This window comes from Amphiura filiformis, chromosome 4, assembly GCF_039555335.1.
Source record: "Amphiura filiformis chromosome 4, Afil_fr2py, whole genome shotgun sequence".
Taxonomy (NCBI): domain Eukaryota; kingdom Metazoa; phylum Echinodermata; class Ophiuroidea; order Amphilepidida; family Amphiuridae; genus Amphiura; species Amphiura filiformis.
The window spans coordinates 51,198,558-51,212,133 of NC_092631.1; the positions used below are offsets into that span (position 1 = coordinate 51,198,558).

Here is a 13,576-nt window from a genome sequence, read left to right on the forward strand (position 1 = left end):
TGGCCGATTCGTGGCCATGTTTACACATTTGATGATCCTTATGCAGTTACCCCAACCCTTCTGACAGAGCTAGATCCGCCAACCACACCACACCCACCCCACCCCACCCCACCCCAACGCTTTGCTTAAACGAGGACGTTTACAATGTGTATCCAAACGGTGAAGTGCCGGCGTGCAGGGACTTCCCCCCTATACAATAGCCCCTGTGTGGCGTCATTAAGTCACCAGTTGCTGACAGGGAGGCCCTGACCGATGATAGGGGGTTATAAAACTGTCATATTCATAACATCCCCCTTCCAAAGGATTAAATTACAGCCCCTTAGTTATACATAATATAAAATTGCCATTTTGAAATTAATTAAACTTGTAATATGAAGTAAATGATAATTAATAATTATACCAACATATTTTGTATAAAATCATCAATATAATGGAGTTGCGTGCATTACCATGATTAGTGAAGCTATATGATTATGGCAACAATTATTATAACCAATGACATGGCAACCATCATATTAAAGTTCTTTTAATATTGTCTAAATTAGATAAATGAACTCATATAAAATCATTAACAGTTAAATGCGAACCTTTTTAGTATAATATGACAGATTAAAAACACCAATCAGTCATGCGATCAGTCATGAGATGGCATGAGCACCGGTACTATGGGATCTGTTTTTCATAACAAACTGTCAAATTTATGTTGTTGTTTGGTTTTTTTGGGTTTTTTTTTTGGTTTTTTTGTTTGTTTGTTTTTTTGTTGTTGTTTTTTTGGCGTAAAAAGCTAATTATTTGCCTCCTCTTTACCATGTCTTTACTTGCTTCCATTTTATTTGCCTTTCCGAATTTTTAGATGATGAGGTGACATTCTATGCTCTATGCCCTGCAGCCCCCCTCCCCCCTCCACATCACACACTCACACACAAGACTTTTGGGCAGGTTATCAATTTTTTTTTTTTTTTTACATATCTTAAATATAGACATATTTTGCTCCACAACGCCATTTTCCCCTATGAAATCAGACATTCCTAAGCGAAGATATTGAGTTCGTAAGTTATGGTATTACAAGATTGGAAATTGAGATATCGGCCTTTAAAAATATTATTGCCAATGTTGAGAATAGGAATTTCCTTGAACAATGGCTCAAAAAATACAAGATGGCAGTTATATTCCGGTCTGAAACTATCAGACAATATTTTTAACATTGACAACATCACAAATTCTCAACAAACACAAATTGTGAAAAAATTACCCCCGGGCAGATTTTTGGCTATTTCTCCATTTACGATCCCGCCCAAAAGTGTCTGCTTTTGACATGACATGTCACAAATGTCCATTAAAACCTTGAAAGCTACCTGAGCGAAAAGAGAAATACAGAAACTGGTGCAATAGCAGAGTAACCCCAATATTCAAGAAAGGTGACGAACTGGATCCTTCCAAATATGGTAAGTACCCTAAAGTATTTTGCAGGATGGCTCTGAACCGTATCAGGTATCCTGAAATGTCATCATAGATGATCACCTTGGAGAGGAATAAAATGTGGCTTCAGAAGCTCCAGAGACACATTGTTCGCAAAGTAATAAGAGACTATAAGAGTAGGCCAAGGAAAGACGCATTCCAATACTGGCACTTCGTTGATTTCAAGGCACATTTAACATGTTTAACACCATCTGGCGGTAAGCACCTTGGAAACGCTTAAGAATAATTGGAGTTGACGGTCAACGCCTTTACATCGGGGCTTCAGATTGGAATTCCAATTTCCTTTCTCACGAAGCCAAGTCTTACAAGTTTGTGACTACAATTGTAAGAAATTTGGTCCATATTCCCTCAAATTTCAAAGTATTCAAATTGGACTTTTATTGCCAATTAGGACTAACCAAAGGATTGGGATTTAGCTATGTTTCATTTAGCAAAACAGGATAATATTTTTTTAATCCCAAAAAAATAGTTCTGTATTTTTCTGGAATAGGGAGTAGCTCTTACTTCCTGGAATTTGTAATGGGTGGAGTACAAAACCTTGGCTTTGGAAACCAAATGGGAAAATAAATATTAACAACATCCGATATGCTGATTACAATTGCTACCAATGGAACGGTAATACGAATCAGAAATGATGAAATTAGACAGTGACTTAGCATGACAAACACTATCACCGAAATGGTTTCCAGGAAACGGCCGAAGTGTGCATGTTGTCAGCATACCAAACAACCAGCAAGTCACTATCTGTGGCTTGTCAGTAGCGGATATCATTGCGAAATTATTAACCAATTCAGTATTATAATGAAAAACAGAGATAAAAAGAATTTATCGCGTCTGATGTCACTGTCAATTACGATCCTTGATTGGTTTACACAGGTTAATAGCGTGTAAAAGGAAGGCAGATTTATCTGGTGCCGATCAGAGAAAAGGAATAGCAGAAAATGGCGAAAAATTACATACTTTTACAAGGCAACTTTTCTAGGCATTGTTGACATGGTGCCTTCACGAATGAAAGTTTCCTACTATAAAGCTTTTGAGATGGTTTGTATGTTTGAAGGTGCAAAATTAACAATAAGGCGCCCGGTTATATACCGCCGCGTTCAGCATGTCATCATCACGATATTTGTAAACAAACCTTGCTCGAGTTTGACTAACAGTGACATTAGACGCGATAAATTATTTTTATCTCTGTCTCTCATTATAGGACTGCGTGCAACTCTAGCATTGACAACTATGAATAGCAAACACTTTATACAGAGAAACTGACCAGGTAATAATATTAAATGAATAAGGGGAGCAATGAATATTTTGAACAGCCATACATTACCATATATACAGCCATCATGTTCATCACTGAAATCTGAGCAATGTCGTATTCCATCGCAGACCAAATAACTTTTAACACACTGTATTTCATTTGTGCACATGAAATCTCCTGGTGAACAAGGAACTATATGTGCCAGCCAGAGGAGTGTAAGGAAGTATAAAGAAACAGAATCAAAATTGTTGTTACATTTTGGAAAGGTAAATATCTGCACACTATATATGGATACATGGAAAACAAAATGAATATAAAATATAACGTTGAGAGGTGTCATATTTAGTGTTTTTAGTGGGAGACTACTAAATCATGATCATTGTGAAAACGGTAACTTCGGTTTCAATCATAGAATTAAGATAGTTCGCAATGAGTGGTTGCCCTACGTTATGAGTCCTTTTACCTTTCATGCAGTTTAAAACATTTAAAACCACCCCGAGTGTTAATGAACTCTCTCTAAGGAGAAATAACACCAGTTTACATTAAAATTACAAAAAAAAATGAGCCATTACTATAGATATGTCATTATACTACAACTTAAATCGTTAAATCAAAGAAGACTCTTTGGTCCGATTTCGTGAAGCTTGGCTAGTGGTCAGGCTTCAAAAGCCAGTTGGCTAGCCCTACCAATGTGGATCCATTTGATTGATTTATCTTTCTAGGTGATGTATCTTGTGAAATATTGTAAGCAGTGGTTTATAGGACTAATTTGACTTAAGCCTGATGGCTTAGGAAGCCTGACCACTAGCCATGCTTCGAGAAACCAGCCATTTGAGTCTTCTTTGACCAGTGTGGTCTTTATAAATAACTTTGATTTTTGGGTTCGAAATTTGCAGTTGGAAGGTCGAAAATTTTGCTTGCATTTGAGGTCGTCTCGTCGGACAGAATCGCTTTAATATTGCTGTCAATTAACCCGTCTAATGTTGGGGGCACCGCCCAGAGAACCCTTCATAAATACTACCACTCTGGATGTTAACTGAATATATTGTGAGGTATATTACCTAAGTAAGCGGTAGGCGTGTTATCATCCACCGTTAGAACTTGTCTGTGTTTTGATTCACTGATCGCAGATCGTCTCACTTTGTTAGTGTTGCAAACGGTTACCGCAGGGAAATCCAAAAACGTTTTTGATACCACTTGTAACTGCAAAAAAGATACGATACACATGTATCATTTAAAGCAATATTGTAACATATCATATATGTGACCCGGCAGCACAAACGAGCCGTAAATTCCCTAAATTGTATTCTGTGTTACGGTGTAAAATGTGTACGAAGGTCGTATTCATCGATAACTTGCTGGCCCGACATCCGTCTTATTTTGATAGTCAAAAACTAATCAATAATCCTATTGTTGAAGTGGATAATAAGCTTCTACCTTAGATGGCCGGCTATAGAACTTTTAATAGCTCTGGTCTTTGTTTGCTTTTGCTAAATCCTGTTCAAGTGGTGGGTTACCAGGCATTGTATTTTGTACAGGTATGCATAACCACCATTAACAATGAGAGAACTTTCTTAAACCTCGTTGACTTGGGGATGATTTGAAATGACCGCCAATTATGACTGTTTGATATATATTGCCAGCAATGTGGAAAAAGAGACACATGTAAAAACGTAAAAAGCTATAATTTTGTTGAAGGAGCAAAGTTTAACAAACCATAACCCCGCTTCTGGATATCGTTTGAAGTCAAATGATATACCATTTTAAGTTTATGATGTTTATTTTTAAACACGAAATAAAACAAAAATGACCGGGGGAGGAATTTACGGCTCATTCGCCGTGGACGGTCACATATGTATTTCTTTTTTACAAAAGCGTTTGTTATCACTGTCAGGTAATATCCATATCGCCAATGCGTGCCACTCCGTCGGTCATGACTGAGGTCGGTCGTCTTGATATGTTATGACCATCCGTTGTGAACATCGCATACGCGTTCAACTATTATTGTTATAATCGTATAGACGAATCCAACGGCCAAGTGATGGTCAAAATTCAGTCGAGCATTACTAGGTCCCGCCTACACCAAACTGGTGTTGTTACTGCCCGATTGGGTGGACTAAATCCGCTTAAAAATCGATGTTGAATTGTAATGTGTTGTAAACTTTCATCATTCTTTTGTCTATGTGTAACACGGGTGATGGAATGCAGTTTAATATCCCGCCAAGGCCACATCATTTCACATTTTAGGTGGGGGATCCAGCTATGGCTGTCATTGAATGCGTGAACATGGATTCGTCTATAGCTATATGAATTAAACGACGTACCCTTTCGTTTTATTTAAAATCTCAGAATTTGTCACAAATACGACACTTTGATTTTTGAAGAATATGTTAGTTTGTTAAAGTACATTTAAAAACATTGAGTGCGTCCTCCCCAGCAAATGTTATTTTTGCTTTAAAGCATATGAAAGCAGTAAAATATTGAAAGTGGATTTTTAACCAGAACTAATAGTAATACGTTGTGTCTACTTATGCCGTTTTCACAGGATCTCCCCTATAATGAAGAAAGTAATTGTGTTCGCTTAAAAGCAAATAATATTTTGCACATAAAGTAATTTAAATCCTTGGACCTTCATGAAGTCTCCCAGCATGCTTAGCAATCGAGTTTTGATGGGAGGTCTGATCTCGGGATCAAGTGTTGGTTGGAGTAATCTTTTCAGGGCGATGAAATAGCATAAAGGGTGGTAGTACAATTAGCTAAAGTCGCTTTTTAATTGACCAGTCAAAAGTGGTTGCAACAGAGCCGGGCAAGAGATTTGGCCGGGAAACTGGTAAATGTCAGGTTTGGGACAAGGCGATCAGGAAATACTGCACTGGGAGAAATGACTGGGCGAAAGCAAAAAAAAAAATATTATCCTTTTCAAAGCTTGAAAATACTTTACTCTGAAATATCAGATATTCAGTAAATTTTGCATTATGTAGTTAAACTCGTAAACTGTATTCAAGCTATGGGCTGATGTTGCTTCCCACTGTGCTTCCTAAAAAAAATAATTATATTTCAAGTAAGATCAGTGGTTACAATTAAAACATGAGATTGAAATCACTTGGTGACTTGGACGTCCAATTTTTAACCTTTGTTTATATTTGTTTGTTTTGCTTCATTTTACATGTAGTGTTTTGCAAATGACACGATCACAAACAATGTATTTATCTCTACCTATTTTTCCAATTTTATTCCGAATGTGATATTTTGAAAGATGCACAAATCGCACAGTAGAGTTTTGCGAAAATATGACGGTAACTTTATTGGTGGCACACTATGGGCAATTCAAAGCTCAAATGAATCTGTTTACACACGAATTTCCTTAAAACTCACCTCAACAGTCACTGGAGCATCAATGTATCTGTCAAACAGTATCACAGCCTGACGCAGAAAGGCACCGATTGCTGCCAGTAATATCAAAGTCCAAAACAATCTGCCATACCATCTTTTAGATTTGAATATAATTGGATAGCCATGAGCAGTGGATATCTCTAAAGCTTGGTTGCTAACAATACCGAAACAGGTCTTGTCGGAATCAACGTCATCACCATCGGCGTTAGCATCTTCATTTGTACCTGGATATTTATTCGTTGAATCTCCATATTTTGGTCCTTGTTGAGTGGTATTAGCGAAGTAGGGATAACGAACCGGGACTGAAGTGTCCATGTAATTGTTTCTTGATATCGAGGATATTGGGTTTAAACTGAAAAAAGAACTTAATCGTAAAATGAAAAAAAAGATGTAATTTTGATATTGATATTATTATTATAGTGCAACCTATAATTATGAGATTAATATTATTGTGCAAATATAATTGTTTGATTAATAATATTGTTATAAGTTCTGAATGAGTTCCTCTCAATGCTGGTAATATACCGTAAAATTCCGTCTTCACTAAACGAGGTTTTTTGGACACAAGAGACAAGAGGCAGACACTCTCAGCAAAAACGTTATTTGGAGTTTGAACAACTATATTACTGATAAAGGCGGCTGTACAAACATGTATATTTGTAAGACCAATCTATTGCAATGTTTTTGAGAAGGGTATTGGCCATTCATATCTTTCGTTAAAAAAAACCCTCGTTTTTAGAGGCATATATGTTTCTAGACGGAATTCTACGGTACTTGAACGTGACCTTGTATATTGTCACCCTCATAAAAACAATTGCCTATAGTCATATTGAACAATGTGAAATATTATTATTGTTTGTATTACTACCATTATCAGTATACTTTGGTTATATATATATAAATGCGCTTTTATAAATACACACGTGACCACCTACGCGCTGCCATAACAGCTTATAGACAGTGAGTAAGTCTCGAAGTGACCTTCTACATAGCGAATGATCTTTCTATACATTTGAATGCAAAGACGGAACGACATGAGACTGCTGTGCAGCAAAATTGTCTATTTTGTTCAACTTTGTGATAATATTGTAAACGTTTCCGTCGTTACATATTACAAATTCGGAATTGCAAAATGTGTAATAATTTTGCAATTCAATTAATACTTAAAATTTGATGATATTTATCTACAGAGTTCCTATCCTTTCTGTATAGTGGTCAATGCATGAGGATTTGGTCACGCTTACTGGTCTTGGTATGTCGTGCCCATGGGTCACGTACGCATTTGTAAAAGCGCATTATTTTATAGATATAACTGAAGTACACTGATTATTATCCTTTCCATTGTCATTACTATTATTATCAGTATTATTATTAATTATTACAATTATTATTACTTTTATTACCTCATTATTATTGTTAATATTTATTATTGTTGTTATAAACAGTAATGGTAGTGGTGCTTGTTGTATGTTATTTTTTATTAAACTTATCAATTAATAATCATTAATATCATAATGCAATCATCGTATAAACCTTATTCCTGCAGATAAATTCGTTTAGCAAAAATATCGCCAAATTTGAATTACGTTCAGATGTACCAGAACGTAATTCAAAATCGGAACCCACTGATATTTTGGGAATAACCTTTTTTCGTGGATATCTATTGAAAAAATGTTATAAAAAGAACATGATAGGATCACGAAATACTGCTTCAAACAGGTTTTTTTTTTTTTTTTTTTTTTTTGAGAAAGAGAGAGAGAGAGAGTTTTGCCTATATCTGCTCTGCGGTAAAAATGCCAAATTCAAACAAGCTGGTTTTTTTTTTTTTTTAAAAAATGACTTTATTATGCTATGAGGTGACGATAATATAATACATGTAGCAGCTTATAAAGAAGTAGACTTCTCCGTAGTCCACTTGCTAATTGTGCATACTCTGGCTATTGCATTTAAGCTTAAAACTCTGATTCAATTAATTTGTGCACAATTGATAGATTTTCACATCTGATCTTTTCAGTCACCGTACTCCCTCTGTTTGTTAGCTTCCCAAGATTTTTAACTCGGGCTATCGTGATTAATAAACTGGCAGATTCTAAAATTAGAATTGTTCAGTATTGAGCTACCATTATAGTTATGCCATTATGATATGTTGCATTAAATAATATAAGTATACTTTACTTTTACTGTCACAAATATAATTATATAAACTTTTTCATAACCATTTTTTACTAGTATTGTGATGTAAGAAATATCAGTATAATTGCGAGTTCAACTGAATGTGTTCATCATAAATAATAACATATTTTTTATTTATCAAAAATCGACTATGGTATAGTCTAATAATAGTGTGAATTTGGATATCAACATGCTCTCTGTATGAAGAAATACGTATTTCCAGCATTTGCTTACCTTTTTTGTTCCGAATCATCAAAAATTGGATTTTGAACCGCCCATCCCGAACGCTCTCCTCTGATACCACTTCCTCTGTTGGAAAACATGCTGCAATCCTAAGATATATTGTTGTTGTTGTTGTTTTTGTTGTTGTTGTTGTTTACAGCCGCATCTGCAATATCCTTTTGTTCTGTTTAGTATATAATTAAAAACACAGATTCATATTGTCCGCTTAATTCTTCCTTATATTTTGTTGTAATAAAGTATTAAGCCACAGCATATTTGAGGCGAATCTGTTAAATTTTGACCCTTCCTCCCATGATTACTGGGTTGATTATGTGCCTTGAACAGTAGAATAAAAAAATGTATAATTACAAACTCTGTCAAAGTGGTGGATTACCATTTTCATCGGAAGCTTTGGTCATCACAAATTTATCTAATGTTAGCTTTTAAGGTAAATTACCTTTTTAATTGTTATACAGTGTATTCTAAAAAAAAGATCCGGAAAAATAAAACACAAACTAATACCAGCACCAGCGGGATACCTTTTATTAATTTTAGATGTGTTCAAATATGGATTAATTTTTGGCCAATAAAAGCACTTACAAACGGAAATGTGATACAGCTTGTCAGTAATATGTTGACTAACCCCCAAAAGAGATTCTCAAGAAAAGACCTGATTAAAATAAAACTCTTATTCTCGTATCGCTACATTTATACCAGGAGGTGTGCAGAGAGACATAGAAATCATCGTTTGAATAAGAAATTTGTATTCAATGTTTTCCCGTTCATTTGAGGCTGAGATTATCCATAAAAATTTGTCATACCAATGTGTGAAAATACGTAATCGATTGTGATGAAAATAATCCCAAAAGGGAGAGCGTATAAAAATTCAAAGAACAGACCTTCCAGAATAGGTAGTCGTTACTCTGAGTTTCATGCTTAAAAGGCAATCGTCAGACGACGCGATGAAATGCTTTGGGTGGACTACCATCTCTTAGGACTGTGAAAGAATATGCATTCCATGGTGTCAACACAGCCAAAGTCTATCCCAGAGTCAGTCTGTCTATCGGAGATAGTCAGAAAGTGCTCAACTGCAAAAACAGGAGCGTAATAACAACATTTTACTCATAGACTATCTTTTGAATAAAGTGCTCAACCCAAAAGGGAGAGCGTATAAAAATTCAAAGAACAGACCTTTCAGAATAGGTAGCCGTTACTCTGAGTTTAATGCCTAAAAGGCAATCGTCATACGACACGATGAAATGCTTTGGGTGGACTACCATCTCTTAGGAATGTGAAAGAATATACATTCCATGGTGTCATTACGCTCATGTTTTTCACGCAATAAACAACAATACAATCAGAAATACATATGACAGCAAAAACATTTGATTACACAATGAGAATGTTTAAAGATTAAAATAAATAGGTTTAAAACCAGCATAGAAATAAACATTAATATGCTTAAAATGTTCTGAGAAAATGAGAATGAAGTCAGCAAATATCTAAAAACAAAGCGGAGCTTATTTGATCAATTTGGTCTTGAAACTTCTTTACTTGACATATAATTTCAAAACATTTAAAAAAAAAACATTTTGATGGCTGGCTGGTGATAAATGACTTTGAATGGGACAAATAGCACTACCAGTAAGCCGAAACGGACATTTTGTATTGGGACACCTTATAACTAACCTAATTTGTTGTACATGTATATTTAAAAGCAACAAGATAATCATTTGCCATAATAATAGTTCAGTGAACCGCGATTTAGTGTAAGTATATCATGTATTATCGAAGTGGTTTTTAATTAATGGAAAAACAGTAACTGCATTGAATAACGATAATACTTAGATTGAAAACCAAAACATTTTAGTCTATAATGTATGCATGTAATTAGGTCAAAAAAATAGTTTGCTTGCCCTCCACCGACCGACCCAAAATTGGCCAAAATCAAGGTCGGCCCTTTAATTTTTTTATAATTTTTTTGAGTTTATAATTTTAATGGTTTTTTATTACTTTTTCTGTGTCTAAATTTCATTTCAAAACTAAATTTGACCAAAATCATTACTGTGAACTCATTATCATTGTTGTCTGTGTTCGTGTTGTTCTGTCTTTTCTGGTGTTAAAAAATGTTATATTATAAAATCAGCCATCATTTATATTTTTTAATTTTTTAAATAAATCATAGACAGTAACACTATGGCTGTCGAAAGATAAAAAAAACCATTTATAATTGCCCATTCCTGTGTATTAGGTTTTTTGTTATAAAAACACCGAGTCAAAATCATGAAAATTTTAAAAATATCCAATTCTAATTCCGGATTTTGGCAAATATTAAAAAGCTTTCATGAATAATGATTGAATCTATTTCAAAATATCCAACTAGTTTTAGCAAGTTTGTTCATTATTGGTTTCTAGTTTAATAGCACTTTGCAGTCAAAAGTAATTAGGCTTACTGGTATAATAATATTCAAAATGGACATAAAGTTGTAATTCAAGTATAATGGATTAGGGGATAATTATAATTCAAATAAAAGTGAAGTTAATTTTACAAGAAACATTTACTCAACGTGATTTGATACTTTACAGTGTTTCTAGATATTAAAGTAATATTTCTATAATAATACTAAAAGAACTAATTCAGGTTGCTTGGATATTTTGACACTACGCAAGCTGATCCGACAAGAGCCATGATGTGAGGAAATTATGATTTTCGAATGAAGTTAATTACATTTTTGAAGAATGAGTTAGAATCTAGATGTGCCCGGATTGGGGGGTCTTATAGGCTGGAGCCCGGACATTTGCGCAGATGTTGAATTGTTTAATTGCTAGTACATTATGTGCAAAGTTACTAGCAAGCCTGTTTTGTCATACGGTTGTAAATTCAATGAACTATGACTTTGCTTAAGAGCGCTTACAAATTGATATGTGTCTATTTTGTTCAACTTTGTGATTATATTGTAAACGATTCCGTCGATAAATATTTTTTCCGTCGGCAAATACATCAAAATGTATCAATCGTAAGATTCCCGCAGAATCTGAACTGGGAAAAAATATCAACCAACATTTAGCTACTGTCAGGGAGACTACGTATGTAAACACTAAACATTGTCACCTACAGAAGCTACAGAAGTTAGTGGAAAAACAGACTACAGGAAGGAAAAAGTCACCAAATTCTACGCTTGATTTATCGGGTACCCAGTTGAAAAAATGGGTGGTAAACCTTTCAAAATACAAGTTAAATCCAGAGCAGACCAGTGTGTTAGCAAGATGACTCAATTTCGCCGTTTCGCCACCAGAGATATGTGCGGAAGAATTTGTCTTGGCTACCGAGTTGGCATGTAAACATTTAGCTCAGGATGATAGAATCCAACTAAGAGCGAAAGTAGCGAGCACGTTGAAGTCTTCAACAGTACCAGAGCAAAACATTACCAAAGAAGAAAGGAAGGCCATAAAAGAACTGAAACAAGCGGAAGATATTATAATCTTGCCGGCGGACAAGGGAAAATCCACTGTCGTGTTAGACAAGGATAAATATGACGAGCAAGTAACATCCATGTTAAGCGATAAGAAAACATATGAAGAGCTACCAGGTGACCCGACGCCAAAATACAAACGCAAACTTGTGTCCATCCTTTCCGATTTGAAGAAGGAAGGCAAGATCACAGAAAGAAAATATAACGATCTTTACCCGACGGCCGAGAATGTGCCCCCAAAATACATAAGCCTAACACCCCGCTGCGTCCTATTGTGGATTATACGGCGACCATTGGGTACAGCACTTCTAGATGGCTGGCTGATATCTTGGGTGGTTTGGTTGGAAATACACAGCATCATGTGAAAAATTCTAAGCATCTAGCAGAAGAACTGGCTGAGTTGGTCATTGAAGAAGACGAGATACTCAATTCTTATGATGTTGTCAGTTTGTTTACAAACACTCCTATCGATCAGGTTCTGGACATAGTGAAACACAGACTGGAAAAAGAAAGCTTGTTGAGAGTATACAACAAAGAAACAGGTTTCAACTTGACTAGTGAGGATGTGGTGAAACTTCTGGATTCTATTCTGACCACCACCTATTTCACCTTCAGAGGGAAGATTTACCGTCAGTTGTTTGGGACCGCGATGGGAAGCCCAGTATCACCGATTGCGACTAATATCTTTATGGAAGCTCTAGAACAACAAGCTATTACTACGGCTCCCCTGGAGTGTAAGCCAAAATTGTGGCTAAGATATGTCGATGACATCCTCGAGGTGGTGAAGAGAAACACGGTACAACAGCTAACAGACCACATCAACAAAACTGATAAATCAGACTCCATAAAGTTCACCTATGAGGAAGAGTCGTAAGGAACCATCCCATTTCTGGATACCCTCATAGTCAGAAAGGAAGACGGCACGGTTAAGCTTCTCGTTTACCGCAAGCCAACACATACTTACCAGTACCTGAGTTTCCAGTCCCACCACCCACTGCACCAAAAAATGGGTGTCATAAGAACTCTGTTTGACACATCAAAATGTTGTTTTTGATAACATATTACATATTCGGAATACCACCATGTGTAATAATTTTGCTATTCAATTAATACTTAAATTTGATGATATAATATATAGTTAATCTGATGATATTTATCTAAAGAGTTCCTATCCTTTTCAATGACACGGGGATTTGGTCACGCTTGCTGGTCTTGGTATGTCGTGACCATGGATCACGTGCGTATTTATAAATACGTATTTATAAATATAGCCGAAGGTAGCTGTTTATGATCATGATGATGAGAAAAGTCAACCACCTCGGATTTTGGGAACAGGCTAGATCCAAAACAACACTCACTGTTATCACAACACTCAGTATGATCACAATAAACACTATACAACAACACCCAGTATTATCACATCAAATTTGATGTTGAATCTGAACTCAAATGGTGGAAGACAAAACCGTCACTGATGGACAGACCGGTGTTAATTTTCATTATATAAATTAAATGAAGATATATCATGTGTTTCAATTGTGTTTCGTTTGGAAGCAATATGGTCTTCGTCTTCTGGGGC

At 35.5% G+C, this 13,576-nt stretch overlaps 2 protein-coding genes across 2 annotated transcripts in view; one reads left to right on the forward strand and one right to left on the reverse strand.

The window, feature by feature from the left end:
* LOC140151030 (uncharacterized) overlaps window positions 1-8,855 on the reverse strand; it is a 50,409-nt gene extending 41,554 nt beyond the window's left edge. Inside the window, exons 1-4 of the mRNA XM_072173220.1 lie at window positions 8,537-8,855; window positions 6,113-6,494; window positions 3,799-3,940; window positions 2,807-2,929 (exon numbers count right to left, since the gene is read on the reverse strand). Coding sequence (XP_072029321.1) covers window positions 2,807-2,929; window positions 3,799-3,940; window positions 6,113-6,494; window positions 8,537-8,625 — 736 coding nt within the window. The 5' untranslated portion in view covers window positions 8,626-8,855. The remainder of the gene's footprint in view (window positions 1-2,806; window positions 2,930-3,798; window positions 3,941-6,112; window positions 6,495-8,536) is intronic.
* A 1,282-nt stretch (window positions 8,856-10,137) lies between these two features.
* LOC140150245 (uncharacterized) lies at window positions 10,138-12,871 on the forward strand. The gene is made up of 3 exons (XM_072172248.1): window positions 10,138-10,168; window positions 11,821-12,068; window positions 12,353-12,871. The coding sequence occupies exons 1-3, from the start codon at window positions 10,138-10,140 to the stop codon at window positions 12,869-12,871; spliced, it is 798 nt and encodes a 265-aa protein (XP_072028349.1).
* Window positions 12,872-13,576: the final 705 nt, after the last annotated feature.